The sequence below is a fragment of the Penicillium canescens genome (assembly GCF_028828765.1).
Source record: "Penicillium canescens strain IBT 15451 chromosome Unknown utg000005l_segment0_segment0, whole genome shotgun sequence".
Taxonomy (NCBI): Eukaryota; Fungi; Ascomycota; class Eurotiomycetes; order Eurotiales; family Aspergillaceae; genus Penicillium; species Penicillium canescens.
The window spans coordinates 25,867-45,191 of NW_026703967.1; the positions used below are offsets into that span (position 1 = coordinate 25,867).

Sequence of the window (19,325 nt, forward strand, 5' to 3'; positions counted from 1 at the left end):
TCTCAGTTGGGTGCAGATGGCCGAAATTCGAATCTGCTCAGTTATTTGCGGTAGTGCTGGTCGAAAGGTGTTGAGATGTGCCGCCACGGCAATCCAAGTCTGATGAAGAAATAGGTAGATTCCTTGTGTCTGGCTTGTCCGTCTCCTGTAAATAATGGGGATGTTGAAACCCTTTCTGCTCTTCACTATACTGTAGATATTTATTTTTTGTTACATATCGGACAATCTGCCCGAAGATGGAATCCCGTATGAGGTCGAACATTGCGGGTCTTCGGATGGCGAATGAGCGGTCCAATAGCGGGCTCTACTAGAGAGAAAAGTTTTCGAACAGGAACCTCAATAACATATATTCCGTACCTCGGAGCTCCCATTCAGTTTTCCTGAGCTACCTAGCTAGACTTAAGGGGGCTTTATAGTTTCACATTCTTGCCACCAAAGAATAGTAGTATGCTGATGACGTCTCCATGTCGAGATGAAATTGTCAGCCCATAAATTCTTTTTGGCAGCAACTCCAATAAACTAATTTACTAGGCAAGTTGGATTGGTTAGGGGGTCATCGAGTAAATTAATCAAAAAAATGGAGACTTTGTGAGATGATGAATGTCCTTAAACAGGTAAAGACGAAATTTAAGTTAAAGCCACAATTCCAAAATGGACCTGGCTAACAATCAGAGATCGGCATTGGTCTGCGTCTGAGTAGGACGTGGCTTCCCAGCAAAATCTTGGGATCATCGACGCATAGATATCAAGGTCAAGACCCAAAAGCCAAACCGACACCCGACCGACCGGTATAGTGAAAATTGCCCAAATAGGGCAATGATCAGCCCCACTTCGTCGTGGTGGAGCCTGATAAGAGAACCTGAATTATTGCAGAGGAAAGAAAATTTCTAGAAATTTGATAGACTTATCTTAAGGAGACAGCTTCACTTCGTCGATTCATTTCCGTAATCTTTCATTGGGGGCAGGGTCACCAGGTTTCGTTGAGCCTTGATTTTGAACTGCAATACTTTCAACAGTGAGTAAGTATACGCCAGCGTCGGTACAGGCACGCCTAGAGCCTGTGCTTCCCTAACAACCTCCCCAACAATGACTTCCATTTCTATAAAATTACCCTTAAAAGCGTCAGAATGAGATCAATCGAGGTTGCTAAGTGAGACTTGCCTTTTCAATATCCTGCTGCATACTTGGTCTGAAATACGCATCGAGCGCATCGCCGTTCAACGAGTCATCTTCCTGACTCGGAGACAGTTTATGACCCGCAGACCGAGCAACGCTTTTGACTTCAAGCATGATGGGGAGCAGAAGCTCCGATATAGCGGAACCGGAGAAGCGGATTTTGGAAGTATCCATTCCAGTAATGGCGCAAAGAGAATTGTACGATGCGTTGTAAACCAATTTGCGCCATCTCATGAATTCTACTTCCTCGGTATATTGTGCCGTTGCCTTCCCGCTCGCGCTATAGAGATTGGCAAACTCTTTCGCAGCCGCGAGCTCGCAATCGCGCTGTACATTTGGGTTTCTGAATGCGCCAATAATCAAGGTATCATGGTCCTGGTGGAAGATTTCGCCGGGCTTAAGCTCGGACGAGTTCATGCGCGAGATACCCGATATAACCACATTGGAAGGGAAACGGGCGATGATAGGCTTCTCAATATTGATACCATTCTGAACCAGGACGATATTCGTGTGGCCGGCGGTGATTGCAGGCGCTATGATTTCAGCCACCGTTGGAGGAATGTCGGGAATATTCTTCGTACAGACAACGACAAAGTCAAATGGAGTAACTGAGCCATCCTGTACATTTAGCACGCTTTTGGAGACTATTCGGGGTTTGTCAGCCTCAAATGCAGCTGTTAGAGTAGTAGGCATCGCTCGTTGCTTACTGGATGTTGGCCTCCAATTGGAGATTTCTCCATGGTCGCATGACCATATCTTGAAGCCTTGTTCGCTGACCAAGTCATAATTTGACCTTAGCACTCCTGTCACTGCTGCGAGACCCCCTATCTCCAAATTGTATGCTGTGATGGTGCCGATTCCCCCAAATCCAACCACCAGGATGTTGGACTTGTTCACTGATCTCATTGTAAGTTATATGTAGCAACTATGATTTTCCTTGAGGAAGACAAGCACAGGATATGGGTGCAATATAAGCCCTATTGTTTCATCTAAACTAATTTTAAACTCGATCGCTCGCGTTCCAGACACACGGAAACTATTTCGGTAACCCATATCCCTGATAATGACCGAGGGGGCTTTCTCCAGTCCGCAATCGACCTTATCAAGTTTAATGCTACAAAATCGAGATCCAAATTGAATTCAATTCGTTGGAATTCGCGAGCTTCGAACAGTTCGAAAATTTTTGCGGAGCTGTAACCAGTGAACACGCTGGATGAACTCATAGTTGGCTTGGCGATCAGCACAACCCCTCTTTCCCCCAATCTTAAGAAGCCGGTCTATCTCCGGTTTGTGACCGGAATGAAATTTCCTATCTGGATCAGATTGGAAGTAACCCACTCTCATCCCCCAGCTCAGATTCCCACTGAACTAGACGAAAGTTGGTACTAATGGTGACTTACCCATAGAGTACAGTATGTAGAGCCAGATGCAGGTGTGCCTGCGAGTAATTGCATATTTCAACATCGGGTGCAGATAAGACAACGGCACACGTTGGTGCCTCCCAGAGAGGGCCGGATCCATCGCCCTAGGCTTCAGGTCCCAGGCATAGTAATCTAGATAAGATGCTGTCTATCAAAGCACAAACCGCTATCTTTCACTGATGTCGGTTGAGTTGATAGAGCAGCCACATAAAAGTTGATTACTTGGCGTGTGCCGCCAGACATAGCAACATATAGACGGCTTATGACCGTCCCCTCAGTGATATAAATATAAATACTCGATCTCTGCGAATTATTGTTTGTCAATTCATATCCCTGATACTCCTTTTCGCCGTCGCTCACCATGGCGAACTCAGCGGTAAATGACGACAGCAAAGCCTCTCCATCCCTCGAACTCGCCAACGTCACCAGCCATACTGACGATAGAGGTCAGACTGATGGGCTTGACGATGCGTATTTACACGCTTCAACATCTACAAAGATTTACAGGGGTGTCCTGTTCCAGATGATCCTGTTCGGCGCGTAAGTCCATATCATACTATCTTCAGAATCATGCTCATGGAATAACTTTGCACATAGCCTCTCGTTCGTTGGCCCAGCCATGTCCGACGCAATATCCAACCTCGGAGGTGGCGGTCTCTCCACCCCATATCTGGGTAACTTGGCGAACTCGCTCGACTACGCGGCTTCGTGTTTAATAGCTCTCTTCGGAGGCCCATTGATAAACAAGTTTGGTATCAAGTGGTCCTGCATGATTGCTGCTGTGACGATGCCTCTTGCAGGGTCTTCTTACTATGTCAGTGCAAAGTACAGTGTAGATTGGTACCTGCTGTTCTCAAAGGTGAGGATAACTCATGCTGCTCTCCAAGGCCCTTCTAGGCCTAATAATTTTATAGCTGCTCGGGGGATTCACTTCGGCCTTCCTCTACGTCGCTGAGACGACGGCAATGCTGTCATACCCGAAGCAAGATGACAGGGGTTTCTACTTGGGTAAATAACCCCCGATCCTTACGGACGAGACATGGATGCTCACGATTTGGCTTAGGTATGTGGTCTGCCATGCGAAGCTCGGGCAGCGTCATGGGCGGTGCAATTAACTTTTCCACGAACTACTCCAAATCTTCCGAAGGAGGCATTGCGTGGTCTACGTACCTTATTTTTGTGGGCTTCGGTGAGTTCTCTGTGCATACATGTCAATGATGTAGCTGCTGAACATGCGAATACGCAGAATGTACCGGTGTGATCTGGGCTTTCCTTCTGTCACCAACCCAGCGTGTTCGACGTCGCGATGGTTCCAAAATTGCCATGTCCAGTAGCATCAGCTGGAAGCAGGAATTTGCTGCCCTATTCAAGCATCTACAGCGCAGAAAAGTTAGTATACTTGTATGAAGAATTGCTCCAGTCAATGACTAATGCGGAACCTCAGACATGGCTTCTTTTCTTGCCAGCTTTCTACTCGTTCTTCTACGGCGGAACCATGGGCACCTACCTCTCGCTACACTTCTCAGTGCGAGCGCGCGCCTTGTCGTCTCTGATTATCCGTTAGTACCTTTGGTTGCACAATCGGTAAAAGTTTCTAATCCGTATTTTAGCATCGGTCACCATCCCGATAGTCATCGCCTATGGGAAGCTGTTGGACTTCTCGCGCTGGTCCCAACCTAAGCGAGCATGGGTTGCTTTCGCCCTCTGGGCCGTTCCTCAGGCCGCCTGCTTCATCTGGATCGGCATAGAATACAGCGGGTTTGGGGCCGCGACACTGGGATTAGATTATGAACAGTAAGTTTTTCATTCGCATGCTCCGTGGTTGAGATACTAACGTATTTGGCTTCAAAGAGATAGTGGAAGATGGGCTGTGGCTTACGTTCCCTATCTGATCATCTTCGTAACCGGCTATTGGACCCAACTCTGTTTGTACTGGATCCTTGGCACTTTCTCTACTGACATCGGATCTTCCTCCCGAACGGGTGGCTTGTTCCGTGCATTCGAGACGGCCGGCCAGGCTGTCTCGTACGCCATTAACTCGACCTCTAGAGCCGACCCTATAATACCCTTCTATGTCAACTTTGCCATCTTGATTATTACTGTTCCCTGCATGGTACTCCTGATCCGAATGGTGCCAGAGACCCCATATAGCACGGACATCGACGCAGGTAATGCCGTGGTGGTTAAGGGTATACCAGCCAAGGACCAGAAGTAAGCCATCTGAGATGACTGAGGATTGTATGGTCGAGCATGTTTATAAAGGCAGCTTCAGCACTCCATGATTTCCATTGTGAATATACAGTCAATTCGCTTATAGCACAGCCTACCATCCAGCAGAATCTATGTGCTATAACGTCTATAATCGTACAAAGCCCACTAACCACCTGAGGGTAGGCCCCAATAGAAATTCCCAGATCAGAGCAAATTCTTACCGACATATTAAATTGGTATAAACCCAATCGTAACAACCCCCTTATAGCTATATAGAAACCATTATTTACGTCTCGAGGTATCAAAGTAGCTTCCTGCGCAACCTGGTCTAATTCCCTCGCCAATTACGCCTGTAGCCGTACGAGCTTCTCGGAATTCCTTTCCTTACGCGACACTATCTTGCGATTAGTATCTGCGGAACGAAACACTATCGGATCCGCTTCAAGAATAGTTCTGCAGTTTATTGGGGCTTTTGCAATAGCTCTACGATCGAGAGACTTCTTAACGTCTCCCTCGCAGATTTCAAGTTGCTGGGCCAAGAGCGTATTGGCATCCGTAGATCGCTAAATATGGCATCCTACACAGTGATATAGATAGTCTACTTCTTGAAGGTCCTGAACTAGCTTCTCATTTAGTCGTGGCACGCGCTCAGTTGTATTCGTTGGTGAAATCGTTCGCTGAACTTGGGAACTCAGGCGCTGGTGACGGCGTATTAATTGACCAAGCTTTCTTTGTATTCATTAGATGAATTTCACGAGTATCTAGACATGAAAACAAATACTCGAAGTGGCAACTTAAGTGACGGAAATAGGACCTCGTTGCTTTTTGAGCCTGTTAATCCTTTCTACGGTCACCAATCATATCTCATAACCATGCTTTGAAATGGTTCTTTCGAAAAGTCCCAAGTAAGAAATACAAATCGGTACCAGTTATATTACGGCACGATGGGCATAGATTCTACGTTGACTGGCACTAGCGACCGGCTTTGGGGACCGGCTTTGGCGACCGGCTTTGGCGACCGGCTTTGGCGACCGGCTTTAGCGGCCTGTTCTGCAACCGGTCCAGATAACATGAAGGAATAGGCACTTGGTAGCCGGACTACTTTTGATCAGCGGACTAACACCGTTTGAACCCGATTATCAGTCTGGTCGCAAAGTCAGTGCGGCAACATTCTAACTCTCTTCCGTTAACTTATCGCCATAATGGTTCTCCCAATCAGTAACCCGACGAAGTCCTTCTGGATCGAGGAGGCCAGCTCTGCTCTCCGAGATTTTCGATCGACCAAAGATTTACCAAAGGAGACAGATGTCATAATCATAGGGAGTGGATATGCCGGTGCAACAACGGCATACTGGCTTAACAAGGCAAGGGAGCTACATGCCCTAGACTCTTGAGGAATGTTCTAAACAAAACTCCTAGTACACGGAAAACGATGCCCAAAAGCCCCGAATTCTCATGCTAGAGGCTCGAGATATTTGCGGGTCCGCGACAGGTCGCAATGGTAGGGGTTTCCTACGGTCCTTGATTGCAGCTTGGGCGTTGTCGGAACTAACAAAGGGTTAACTCAGGAGGGCAGCTGAGGCCGCATGCCTATTCGCGCTATCCGGCATGGTCTGCTAGATTCGGGCCCGATGGAGCGATGGGGCTCATCAATCACGAAATGGCGCACCTTTTAGCTTTTCAGGATCTTCTGGCCGAAGAGGACATAGCTGAGGAAGTGTGCTTTCGTCTTGGTGAGACATTTGATGCAGCCATGTCGGATGAAGCCTGGGTACGACTGAAAGGCGCGTACGAAGCAATGAAGAATGACCATGGGGAGGACAACGAGGTGGTCAGGGTTTGCAGGCTAATTGAAGACACCAAGGCAGCTGAGGAATTCACCCAGATGAAGGCGTGCCTGGGGGCAGTGGTGCATCCCGCCGGTCAAGTGTGAGTTCTCTGGCTAGATCCTCTTGCCTATATCCTTTCATTTGAAGGTGACTGACTTTTCACAGATGGCCATACAAGTTTGTTCATGCCCTGCTCCGCATAGTACTCAAAGCAGGTAGTTTGAACCTCCAAGCACATACGCCAGCTGAGAGTGTCTCACAGCGAGACGACCACGGTTGGATCACTGTCAAGACTGCGAGAAGTGATGTACGAACGAAAACCGTGGTGCATGCGACAAATCGATGGGCTTCTCACCTCTTACCGGAGTTCGGGAATCTCATCTTTGGAAGTAGAGCGACTTTGGCATCCATCAAAGCACCAGAAGGTTTCATCAAACACACAGGTGCCCAACATTGGGACAGTATCGTGAATGTCTGTGGACTCCCAAAGCCGTGGCAGACAATAAGTTGAGAAACTAACGGTTCTAGAATTATCATCTTCAACTTCCACCACCTTACAACAGCATCATTGTTGGCGGAGCAAGATCTCTTCTTGTACACTCTCCTCAAGATTGTTCCCCGAACGACGAAGAGGATAAACAATTCGAGGGTGCTTCGGAATTCTTCCAATCGTGGCCTGAGTTGGACGTGGTGGGATGGCCTGGTAACCATCCAGCAGAGTTAGCAAAGAACGTTGACGAGGGTGGCTGTTGGTCGGGTGGTAGGCCTCCCTGTAATTCTCCAGGAGTTGGAAGCATGTACTGACAAATCTGACAGTTGAATCGATGAGTATCGACGCATTTCCTTTCGTCGGTGATATTCCAAATCGGGATGGACACTTTGTTACGGCTGGCTTTTCAGGTCACGGTACGTGTTGCCTGTGTGAGGTCGACTGTTTTGTCAAACTGACATATAGTGCTCAAGGCATGCCCCGTATTCTACTCTCTGCCGCCCACATCACACCACTGATTTTGGATGCCTTGAACATCAAGTACACTCCTCCCTCCCTCGTTGCAGCATACCCGCCTCTACCCAAACCATTCCAGGCAACGGCCGAACGAATCAGTTTTCTCCAAAAGGTAAATTCTGCCGCCATTTTCGAAAAGAACTCCAAAGACTGTCTAGAAAGTGCAAAGAAACCCTTTTGTAACAAAATCCCCGGTCGCCCGAGGTCTTAGGACAGATGGCGGATCATGGATGGGTAACAGGCTTGTCGTTAGAGAGCTGAAATTCCCTCTTTAGATCTAGACTCAAAACCCGAGGGCACGAAATGTACTTCAACACGAGAATTGTACTGTTCAAGCCAACTCAGTAGTAAATCGTAGACGGGAATAACAAGAGCCCTGTCCGAATGTGAATTTGTGGAAAAGGCAGGAGTCACACAAGTCTTTGAAATACGTTTCAAGAAGCCTTGAATTCAACAGCAATACTCTGTTCCACTAAATGCTTTTAGGGTAAAAGACTATCTCGTCCGTTGTGTCACGCATGACATTAAGACAACTTAGGGGAATTTGCTAGATAGTAAAATGGGGATGGCACGATGGCTGTCTGGCATAGCAGACGGGTCCATATCAATGGAGAGAGAAGACAAATAACCACTCCCACGATTGGTTCGAGCGTAGAGAGCGATCTCTATAGGTGGCGATGCGTACTGGATTTGGTACTATATCATGAATGAAGAATCTGGTGAAGAACTGTACTCATATTGGGATGATGATGGATGATGTTAATATCTCTCCCGAGAGAAGACTGCATCTCCCCTGAGGCATTTGTGACACCTCAGGCCACTAATATGGTACTGACACTGGTTCCACCACTACAGTAGGTAAATACCGAGCATCTATAAACCTAGGATATGGGATGAAGCCCTGAGAAGTCATTTGCAAAAAGGACATGCAGGCCATCCCACCACATTGCCTTAAAATCCATACGCTTTGTTGAAAGGCACCACGGCTTTCTTTCAAGCCTCCCGCTCGCTCACAGCCTCCCACCATATATGCACACTGGGTCTCTAGAAGATGAGATCCTGAAAGCCTAGGCCTACGAGCAAGTGCAGGAGAGGCATATAGAATACATCGGCCAGGGAGAACTGATCCCCAGCCATGTAACGCTGTCTCGACAAAATGACATCCAGTATGTCAAGTTTGGGTTCCAGACTCGCCAAACCACGAAAGGTCTCGTTTTCAGGAACAGGTGTTTGAGTAAATCTACACTTTCGCAATTAGAGGAATCCTCTGGACCGGTTCTCGCGACTCAAACCCAGATAGTCACTTACTTAGCGATGACATGCTTGAGGATTAACGGCTCAACAAGATGATCGAACTGAGTTAGCTCTGCCGATACAGCTTGCGCAAACAGCCCAATAGCGCCAGGATTTGTCGCTTCTGGAATCAGCGACTCCCCGGAGGTCTTCCATTTCGCGGCCAAATACACAGCGATGGCACGGGATTCTAGATAAAAAGGGCATCAGAAAACTGATCAAAATGCCATATCTGGGACAAAGTGTAAAGATTGCATTTACCGGACAAAGTCAAATCCCCATCGATCAACACCGGGAGCTTGCCATAGGGATTCTTGGCCAAATATTCCGGTTTCTAGGAAGGCAAATGTCAGACAATTCATTCTCAAGAACGCAGGAAGTTAGGGTGACCAACTTTCTGATCCCCATTCGCGACGTTTATATCGATCAACTCGACATCATGAATCCCTTTCTCGAAGAGGACGTGACGTACGCGCAAAGTATTCCAAGATGTAGCAGCGCCGATAAGTTGAAGAACCATATTTGTGGAAATAACGACCAAATTCAAATGGACAACAATAATTAAACGGGCTGCTTGATTTTGATCTTGACAATGGCAATTTCAGAGGCGGGGCACTAGTGCAGCCTTTATAGGCATTTCGCATCCACATACTACTGCAGCGTATTTCTAATAGGCATGGACAAAGTCACGATGTCCAAACGGACAAGCTTACTCTATTTTACTACTGACGTCAACGATTCTAGATGTCAGACCTGTGGATTAACAATTGTGATGCTTGAATTGTGATGTTTGCCACGACAAGGAAAGTTACCCGAAGGGGAAGTAATTCAAGCCACGACCCACGCACGACCCACCAATCGCAAATGGCGAATCAGAAGCGAAAATGTTTAAGAGCCAATAAAGTTAATCCACTTCCCGATGAAACAATACATTTGCCTCAAATGATCTTGGCTGCAAACAATATGTCAATTTCAAAGCACGCAACATTATGAATCCATCAGAATGTGTCATAGGAAACGGCTTTAATGCACCAAGCTGATTTCAAAGCACGCCAGTATGCAAACATTAAGTTGATCTCAAAGGTCCGGTAAAGAATAGAGAGATTTAGAAGCTATAAATTGACCTCTAAACCGGCTAGTCAATGGATAGACAAGATCCCACCAGATCAGTGAAAGTCTTATATCCTCATTTGAAGTCACTTCTTTAAGTTACCTTTTCTTCATCCTCTCTTACGGACTTCCAACAAGATGGTGGCCAGCGATCGCCTCGTCCTCACCGGTGCTACCGGCTTCCTTGGGTTCAAAACGCTCAATGTTGCTCTCAAGGCCGGCTACAATGTGTGCATTGTAGTGCAATCCGCCAGTAAGGGTGACAAGGTTCTTGCCGCTCCTTCAGTCAAAGAGCTGAATCCCGGACGAAAGGGAAGTATAGACTTTTGTTACTCGACGGCCACGAAAGTTATTTAACCGCGGAGTTTGATCAAATTTGCGAAAAGAACGATATTATCGCAATTTATATGCCTCCGCACTCGTCTCACCTTTTACAGCCTCTCGATATTAGCTGTTTTGCGGTATTAAAGCGCGCGTATAGTTAGCTTATCGAGTCAAAAATACGGTCTAGAATCAACTATATCGATAAACTAGACTTCCTCGAAGTCTACCCGTCCGCGCGAATCGAGGCATTTAAATCGGAGACTATTAAGAATAGCTTCGCCGCCGCTAGTTTAATGCCTTATAACCCCGGTCGAGGGATCTCGAAGCTCGATATTCGCCTTCGAACCCCGACACCCCCCTCGAGCCGAGGAAGCGAGTGGGAGCCAAAAACGCCGTCGAACTACGTCTAATTACAAAAATAAGCTTCCTCAATTAAAGCTTTGCTAAAACAGCGCTCAAAAGGCCCTCCGAGTCCACTTAATTACGCGATAAATTAGGTCTTAAAAGCCTATCAAATCATAATACAATCGGCAGCTATTCTCGAGAAAGAAGTAAGCGATTTACGCGCTGCAAACGAGACGAAGAAGCGAAGAAGGACTCGATCTACACAGCAAATAGCTTTCGAGGAAGGTCTATCAGTTTTAGAGGCCTCTACCTTAGTCGCACAGCCACAGCAAGCCGTTTTAGCACAAATACCCCGTGAGGCAGAATCGGCTCCCGCACCTTTACAGCCACGTACGAGGGCCTTACCGAAATGCAGTATATGTGGAATTCAGGGTCATAAATTAACTACATGTCTTAATAGAACTCGTTTTCAGCTTATTAAATTTAATGGCGTTTTGGTTGAGATAAATGCATTTAAAATTGATAGGTTGGGTAGGGTGCGCAGCTCACTAGTGAATTACATTAACTTAAGAAACCGAAGTGCCAGGAGTACTTTCACGTCACACACTTCCCAATTCGCTGCCAGTCGACGAAAATTGTCATCATTGCACCAAATCTCATAATTAAGAAAAAGGAAATTGTTGGAATTTAGTATGTCTTCCTCTTCTTGCACGCAAGGTAATTTTCAATGTGGGTTCCTGGCTTTAGGCCAAGACGATTTCGTCATACGTCCACTCCCCCTTTTGGCTAACTCCGATGTGGCTTTTGCATATACCAACGGAGCTCCTGCGTGAGATTATAATATATGTCTTATCCGATGGTGATTTCGAGAGCTTGGCATTGGCATGCAAAACGTGCCATGCACTTTGCCTTCCGTTCATTCGGCACTATAACAAACTCAGCAAACTCCGCAAGCATTATGAGAAGTTCGAGTACTACAAGCTGGGTCCTCGACAAAGGTTTCCGAAAGATAGGCTATGTTGGCTTCTATGGTACCCAGACAACATCAGCTCGGCGTTCAACTTGATTGCGCGCATTGCTGCGGAGCCTGCTATAGCCCGTTATATTGAACAGGCCTAATTTGACCAAGACTGCCAATGTACAAAAGGCGCACGCCGGGAAATGATAACTAGAAGCGCCCCAGCCAACGAAACCCCCGGTGAAGGTCGTGAGGAAGCTGTGATCAGTCTTCTTGCAAATTCTTCCGATCTCAAGCGAGCCGGCCTTGACTGGAAGGAATACTATGCCGCAATCGAGGAGGACTTGAACACGGGGCAGTACTCGCAACACTGTACCACGTTTGTCTTGACTCTTCTTCCAAATCTCCGGCGGCTCCGGCTACCTGAACAGTGGAATTACGGAGCATTTGCGGCATCCGATCAACTTCTCGACACCGTGGTTCAAAAGTCTAGACTACCAGGCAGCAAGTCTAGTCTTTCTCAAGTCACTCTCCTGGAAGCAAATGAACGTGAAATGTCTACTGAATTCGATATAGACATGGCAGCTCCTTTCCTAACCTTGCCATACCTCCAATCTTTTGAAGCTCAGAGGTGCAAAAGTGCGAACAACTATAGAAACACTGCTGGTAAATATGCAGCCCTTGAAAATGTTATTTTTCGTGACACTCATCTTGATGAAATGGCTGTTGGGAACTTCGTTCAACACACTCCAAATCTCAAGAGCTTCGTGTACAGTTATTCAGGAAATCCGGGGGTCTGGGATATATGCAAGATGCTCAAGGATATTGAGCGGGGGTTGGGAGTAACCTGGAGGAGCTTTACATGCTCTACGAGTCAAAGAGCACTATGGTTGAAGACACGGGAGAGGAAATGAACGACTCTTTTGCTCCTGGAGAAGCATCTTTGCATGGCTTTAAGAGGTTACGAAGGCTCCAATTACCCCTTAAAATTGCAGTGTGCAATCACAATGCCGCTACGGCAGACCGTCTCGCTTCATTGATCGATCTTGTACCCGCTTCTGTCTCGCATCTTTCTTTCGTCTCATATGGAACGGACGACGAGGCAAAGGCCCTTCAAATTTTGTTTCGTGAATTTTCGAGCAGCCAGGTGCCATATTTCCAAGAGCTTCATCTGTTCATACCTGGGAATGCGACTGAGTTGTATAAACAGAGTTGGGCCAAAGTGTCCGAGGATAAAAAGGCGGGCATTTTGTTAGTGCATGAAGAGTATGATGGTCTAGCCGTTTGGCTGGACCGAAATGATTCGGTTTATTCGGATGATGTTTGACCGTTCTCTGTTTCTATGTGAGACTATTTACCTTCATTGGGTTGGAAAAATGACTATTAAATCTTTTAGACCAGAAAGGCTAAGGTGTGTACGCCGTTACCAGCGCATGCGTAGCTCGATTTCAATCTCCATACTATCACTCAGTCTCGGATTTAACTAGTTATCGTTCATAAAAGATGCATGTCTTGGGCTTCCACCTGCATGCCTATAGCTGGATAAGTAATTAGTTATCCTCAAGGTCTCTGGTTCTTATCTTCAGCTCAATCCAACCTCGGGGAACGCACACAGAAAAATTCTAGTCCCAGCCTAACTATTAAAACAATATCAAGTAAAAGGTCGTTCATAGCCATAAGGACCTTTATAGTGCGGCCACAATGCCTGTTCCTATACTATAGTCTGTCAATGTGTCGCTATTGGCTGGACCCATGAGTTTAGTCACATCCACCTTTGTAATACGCCAATCGGTAGACTTCACACTGTGTTATAAGCATATGCGATATGTCTATTGATTCACGAAGGGGGTTCATGTAAGGGGGGATCCAATACCGGCCAAGGGGCCAGGGCTTAGAGAGCAGCCCTGTCAGGAACGGTCCCGATTGTAAGTCTACGGCTATATACGGCATATCTATATCTACTGATGTATGGTAGGTAGGATCAACCTATTCACTTAAGCCTTAAAATAGTAATCCGAGCATTAAGTAAGTTGGGTTGTGCTAAAATGGACTACATAAAAACCAACAATTTTCCAGTGGTTTCACTTCCTCAGAAGAGTAATCAAAACCCTCGAGATTGACGGGCGCGAATGTTCCTTGGGCCATTCTTGAAGGCCCATAAGACGCGATACAGCTATCCGTGCTACGTGAATACCATAGCTTGTGTCCACACAAGTGCGCCGTGGAGTCTCGACAAAAGGGCCGACTAGGGCGAGATTGACGACTGATTTTGGGGTAATGCAAGGGCGATCTTCGAAGGACCTGGTCAATAATGTTGAGCTCATCCTCGGCATCGCGCGTGGAATGGTAATAGAACGCTGTAGAACTTCTGTGGCCACTTCACCAGGGAGATCCAGATGATGTAGGATCTCGGACATGATTTCTGCACCGGAGCAAAACAACATACTCTTTCTGATATGTTCGCCTTCATTTTCGGGAAAGAGCGCAAACCCCCAGAGGACACGGACGTCTCGCGACTGCTGAGCAAACACGGGCTGGACAGGGAGACAAAGCCTCATGCCCCAGCCACTTTTCTTCATAAGAATAATTGCACCAGCCTGAGATTGGCATTGCGATAGAGATTGAAGATATTCGACAAATCCGATGTGCTCTGTTGTGATAGTGAAGGATTCTAATATAGATTCGGATTTGCGTGTGCAGAAAGTGTAAGGATTGCCATAATCGGGGTATTTGTTGCCAGCTTCTAACCATAGTGCCCAGTTCGCGTCGAGGTGATCTCTCGCTTCAATTGAAAGCCAAGCTGGCGGGAGATCATTCGTTCCAATTGCAGATCCCGAGACCGTTGAGCCCGGTGTAGCAATGACGATGTCGCTGTATCCTAGAAATTTTTTGAACTCAAGTCCGTGCTGAGAAACGGCTAGGCGACTGATTGTATGACGGTTTTGGTCAACCGTAGTCTCGATATTCCGAATTTTGATGCCGAACTGAAAGTCCACGCCTTGACTCTGGAGAAAGAAATAAATGGGAAGATATATTGCCTCGTACTGATAATGACCTGTGAGATCTAGGCAGCTCAAAATGCTTAAGCTGTAGAAGTCAGATAAATATTGCCTAACAGCACGCCTAAATTCTGTGGCACTGTGCCAGGGCTGAAAACCGAATCTTATAGATTCACATTTCTAAAGTTAACCAGGGTATTAATGCGTTAGGCAGTGCAGTTACTTACTGAGTTGACCAGATTGTCCAAAATGTACTTTCAAAGAAGCTTTCCCGAAAGAAACTACGGATATCCTTTTTTTGCAGGCTTTTCTCCCCTTTCAGAAGAAGCCGCATCATATGTATTCTGTGGCTCCAGCCTATGTTCAGCGACTTCGTGGGTAGGTGTTTGAAGGCTCCGCCATTTTGAGCGATAAAACAGGTACCACCTTTTCTGTTCATCGCGAGATTTTCCTCCTCTTCTTGGATGTCATCAAGATAGGAGCGGCCTTCCGCCACTGCGGATGGAATCATATCGAGAACCTCTCTCAACTCTGATCCAACGGGAACAGGAAGGCATTCCGCAAATTGGTCGTATCCTGCATGCGCACTACCTTGTTGATGTACTGCTTGCTGTAAGGACAAGTGTTCATCTAGGATATGCACAGCAGAAGGACGTAAATGAGCAAGCTTTATCAGATAAACTGCGGATGCTAGAGACGCAGTTCCACTTCCGAGGATCCAGGCCTCAGTTGCTCCTGGTAAGCGTCGGTCGTATCGTGCTGAACTATCCATAAAGTGGCTGTAGGCGAAGTAGATTCGAGTGTCGTGGAAGACTAGTGCAATGTACACATATCGGACATTATAAAGAACATCGCGCATGAGTCAGTCCCACCGCAATCGACGAAGTCACAAGATGGTGGCGATACGTGACGTTCGGGTCCGTCAGTCATAGAAGTCTAAACATTGTCTTGACTGTAGCCACTGGGCAGTTAGGAAGAAAACCATGGTTCGCTTCCACATGCAAGGGTCATCTTGGGTAAAAGGAATCAGGGCATAGTAGACAAGCGACAAATGCTGAAAATATTGAAAGTTGCGTAATTTCAGAAAATTCATGTTAAGGCGAACTTAACGTTATCTCAATTGATACCAACAGCTTAGTGCGAAGCGGTTCCGTGACGTCATCATCAACATTTGTCACAGTCTCCAGTCACATGTATACAACAACATCACTACTAAACTAAGAAAGTCCCGTTTTCGAGGAATGACAACCTCGCTGTTTGTGTGATTCAAGACATACTAAGATGTACTTTGATCGATGTTATCCTCGCCAGCAACCCAACCAAAAAACTCTGAGACGTTCGACGCCTAACAGATGTACCGGGCCACCGCCTCAGTACCCCTATTCTCTTCAGAAAGACATTTGAAGATATAGTGTAACAAATATCCTTTTTACGAGTGGTGAGTGACAGTCAGTCAAAAATTAAGAACTTTTAAAGGGCACGGTTCTTAACTTCGTCTATTACGCTGCTGGTTCAATTCGGCAGAGGTTGTTTTTGTTCGGATGTTAGGAAATACCAGAGATTCAGAGGTAGCATAGCGGTTTTATTAGTATTCTATGTTCCACTAGTTTAGCTCGCAGTAAGTCACTCTTTCGATTTTGAATTGCCTATCATACATGCTCTCTCGCTGTCCAATGGGATCCTTCGCCGTAAAAGCCATCATCAGTAGTTTGTGTAACTTCAAATGTCTGCCGGATACCAACTTCCATTTTTCCTGGCAATGTTTGTTGTTGTACAGTCAACCTTTCCACGCTATCACTCGGGCTGGATGAGTGTGGCCAAGAACCATCCAAATCTCTTTGGGTCTCGATATTTGTCACCATGACAGCCAGTTTATCGGGTCTTAACTCGCTTCGCTCATTCGCTCCCATCGAGCCTAATGGTATCGGTCGCTGCCTACTCGCGGCAGTTGGACGCCCAAAAGATTCTTTTGGGAAACCAGCGGAATATGATGGATCTGCGTGTGTACCGAGCCAGTGGCGCAGAAGCGGACGGAGGGTTGCGAGACTGCCAGCAGTAATACCGAGGCCCACTTCCAAGTTTGACCAGTAGGCAATCTGAACGGTAGCATCTTTGGTGAGTTAGCATTCGTTAAAGCAAGAGATCTCAAGGACAAGTGTAGAAAGAGAGCGTACACAAAAAGTCGTCCAAATCATCAAACGTTTTCACAAACGGTATACGAACAATCACGGCGGAGGATGCACTGTGTCAGAGTTTAGTTGCTGTCCAATCCCAAGATCCCAAGATTTGAATAGGAGTGGTTACACACATGCAAGCCATGCTCAAAATTCCGACTACAGCCAGTTTCGTCTGGCGTTTCATATGTAATTTGTGCACAACGAAGATTGGTAGAATACCAACAGTAAAGTCGCACATTGCGGCAAACGCACTGTAAACATATGTCATGGCAACAATGATTTCCATGTTGATACAGGAGCCTTCGCCTTGGATGTTGACGACTGGGTGATGGGCCATCCGAGTCCAGAAGAAGGAAAGTGGCTTGCATTGCAAGAGCATCAGGAACATGAACACCAGGCCAGCAAGGACCGTCATGGTCATGACAGAATAGAGAAGCCATAGATGGACTCGCTTGATGCAGATTCGCATTAGGAAAATGCAAATTGAGATCTTGCAAAAGATAGATGCGAAGCAGAAAGCAATTTCGCAGAACCACCAGTACTATTCACAAACGAGTCAGGGAAGTGTCTTACGAATCATACTCCATGAGTTGAGCTTACCTCCATGGCGGTCACTCGCTCCTCCGGCTCGAGGCTATACCAGTGCCGCCCATTGCCATGCAACCCTGCGCCAATCATAGACCCAGAGAAGAATATATACCAGAACTAACTGGAGGTTAGTAGGCTGCATTTCAAGCTTTCCAAAGGGAACAAGTTACCATGGCCATCACCATAGCACCGTCATCCCATCCAAATGCCTTCACTACCCAGCCGCGGACATAGCATCGTAGTATCACAGCCACACATGCTATCGACATAAATAGGGCTGCGACAACCTTGATCGCCAAGTTCCTTTGGTCCTCATCGCTGCTCATTCTGAGACTCTCATACGCGGCGAGGTTTTGTTTTCCCCTGAATTCAAATCCCAGCCAGGAAAACTTGGAAGCTGGGTAGTGCGGAGTTCCAGAAACCTCTGGGTGCCATTAAAAGATGACACCAAGAGATCGACAGTGCCAAAATGGGTATAGAGTACATATGCACGAGTTTCCCGTAATCATGCTCTCGAAATGCCGGTGTGTGGAGATTTCGCTCTGTCGGAACCTACAGAACCCACTAGCAGCCCAGAAGTATTTTCATACTAGGGAAGGATTTTCTCGCGTGCCGTGCCGAAACTGCAAAATTTCAAGGAGCATTAGGCTAGCGCCCACACCGTTGTGGCTAGTGTGGTTTGGCGTGCGCTACAACCCCACTACACGCGGGACGGCCATTCTCACTGGATGGTAACTGCTCGCTTGCTGGAAATCAGGGGGTTTCCGTGACTACCGAGGCTCAATTCTCATGAGGATACAATTTTTCCAAGAGTCTAGATGTGTTCTGCTGGTTTACCATGCAGAACCGAGTGAGACATGATCGGCTACTCATTTTACCACTCGAAGAGTTGGGCCGAGTTTGGCGACTGACAGTCCGCCTTCAATCATAGTTCCATGTCTCTGAGCTTCGTCAATCGAACTGCTCGCAAAGTAAGCTTAGTGATGTGGTGTTGGCAGGATCTTGTTTCCCCTGGGATATCCCTCTCTCTTATGCAATTATTATACCAGATGTGGTATATATACCACCACTGCGTAACATCCGGCGGATGAATGTTTTTTTGGTATCAGCATTTGCTTTTTTATATCTTGTCACGCGATATATTCATACTGTTGTTCAGCATTGCCTAAGGCTTTATCATCTCCGGAGTGCGAAACCCATTGTGTTACATAGATATCCACCACGTGGTCTCATATGAGGGCCTAAGAAGGGTTTCTAGAACTCGCGAAGGCGACAGCGTCCACGATATCTTCGAATAGTAAATCTAGGCTGTCAAGTTGCTTTTCATTACACCTGCTGTTGTATGACTTTTTTTAGCGCTGACAAGAACTCAAGGCAATTCAACATCTGTGGGACTCAACCGCATGAGCCAACCCTTAATCGGTTGGCGATACTCAAGGAACTACAAATGAGCTATCATGTTAGACAGATTTTTGATATCTATCTCTTGACCAACCATGCTGTAAAGGATCCCTAACTGGAGTTGACTAGCCACCTCGCCAGGAGACTTTTTTACCCGTGCCGAGGCACTAGGTCTTCCTGTCTCCATTGAGCGCACTGTATTTCGGGAGAAAGGTTATATTCTCTTTCCACGAGCTTACTAGAGCCTCAGTGAAGGATATGGCTGATTTTATGCTCTTCCAGAGCCTCTCTATTACGCTGCCCTGAAAACAATGTCTAACCCTGAATATCAATCATTTGTGTCCGGAACTGAATATCTTCTCGGTGCTGCGCTTTGTTCGGTGAAAGTTAACGTGAATTATTCTGTATTTCTGGACCCTATTATTTATTATACACCCATGATTCGGTCTAGATGCGGATTGCGTGGTTTACTTCCTTGGAACTGCTA

The 19,325-nt window shown here is 46.6% G+C and overlaps 7 protein-coding genes across 7 annotated transcripts; 3 read left to right on the plus strand and 4 right to left on the minus strand.

Moving 5' to 3' along the window:
* Positions 1-923: 923 nt before the first annotated feature.
* On the minus strand, positions 924-2,082 carry N7446_007621 (ketopantoate reductase family protein; the record flags this gene model as incomplete). The annotated part of the gene is made up of 3 exons (XM_058516366.1): positions 924-1,099; positions 1,185-1,820; positions 1,884-2,082. The coding sequence occupies 3 exons, from the start codon at positions 2,080-2,082 to the stop codon at positions 924-926; spliced, it is 1,011 nt and encodes a 336-aa protein (XP_058370012.1).
* Positions 2,083-2,958: 876 nt separating this feature from the next.
* On the plus strand, positions 2,959-4,812 carry N7446_007622 (uncharacterized protein; the record flags this gene model as incomplete). The annotated part of the gene is made up of 8 exons (XM_058516367.1): positions 2,959-3,137; positions 3,195-3,456; positions 3,512-3,605; positions 3,661-3,786; positions 3,844-3,986; positions 4,042-4,156; positions 4,208-4,391; positions 4,449-4,812. The coding sequence occupies 8 exons, from the start codon at positions 2,959-2,961 to the stop codon at positions 4,810-4,812; spliced, it is 1,467 nt and encodes a 488-aa protein (XP_058370013.1).
* A 1,198-nt stretch (positions 4,813-6,010) lies between these two features.
* Positions 6,011-7,908, plus strand: N7446_007623 (NAD(P)/FAD-dependent oxidoreductase; the record flags this gene model as incomplete). The annotated part of the gene is made up of 7 exons (XM_058516368.1): positions 6,011-6,172; positions 6,228-6,309; positions 6,377-6,737; positions 6,803-7,109; positions 7,166-7,397; positions 7,454-7,543; positions 7,601-7,908. The coding sequence occupies 7 exons, from the start codon at positions 6,011-6,013 to the stop codon at positions 7,852-7,854; spliced, it is 1,488 nt and encodes a 495-aa protein (XP_058370014.1). The 3' UTR covers positions 7,855-7,908.
* A 779-nt stretch (positions 7,909-8,687) lies between these two features.
* Positions 8,688-9,456, minus strand: N7446_007624 (glutathione S-transferase family protein; the record flags this gene model as incomplete). The annotated part of the gene is made up of 4 exons (XM_058516369.1): positions 8,688-8,883; positions 8,952-9,126; positions 9,198-9,270; positions 9,331-9,456. 4 exons carry the CDS (start codon positions 9,454-9,456, stop codon positions 8,688-8,690), a joined length of 570 nt encoding a protein of 189 aa, XP_058370015.1.
* A 2,420-nt stretch (positions 9,457-11,876) lies between these two features.
* On the plus strand, positions 11,877-12,587 carry N7446_007625 (uncharacterized protein; the record flags this gene model as incomplete). Its single annotated transcript, XM_058516370.1, has 1 exon — positions 11,877-12,587. The coding sequence occupies one exon, from the start codon at positions 11,877-11,879 to the stop codon at positions 12,585-12,587; it is 711 nt and encodes a 236-aa protein (XP_058370016.1).
* A 1,167-nt stretch (positions 12,588-13,754) lies between these two features.
* N7446_007626 (oleate hydratase) lies at positions 13,755-15,531 on the minus strand (the record flags this gene model as incomplete). Its single annotated transcript, XM_058516371.1, has 2 exons — positions 13,755-14,835; positions 14,900-15,531. The coding sequence occupies 2 exons, from the start codon at positions 15,529-15,531 to the stop codon at positions 13,755-13,757; spliced, it is 1,713 nt and encodes a 570-aa protein (XP_058370017.1).
* A 790-nt stretch (positions 15,532-16,321) lies between these two features.
* N7446_007627 (uncharacterized protein) lies at positions 16,322-17,763 on the minus strand (the record flags this gene model as incomplete). The annotated part of the gene is made up of 5 exons (XM_058516372.1): positions 16,322-16,782; positions 16,847-16,914; positions 16,981-17,390; positions 17,450-17,554; positions 17,608-17,763. The coding sequence occupies 5 exons, from the start codon at positions 17,761-17,763 to the stop codon at positions 16,322-16,324; spliced, it is 1,200 nt and encodes a 399-aa protein (XP_058370018.1).
* Positions 17,764-19,325: the final 1,562 nt, after the last annotated feature.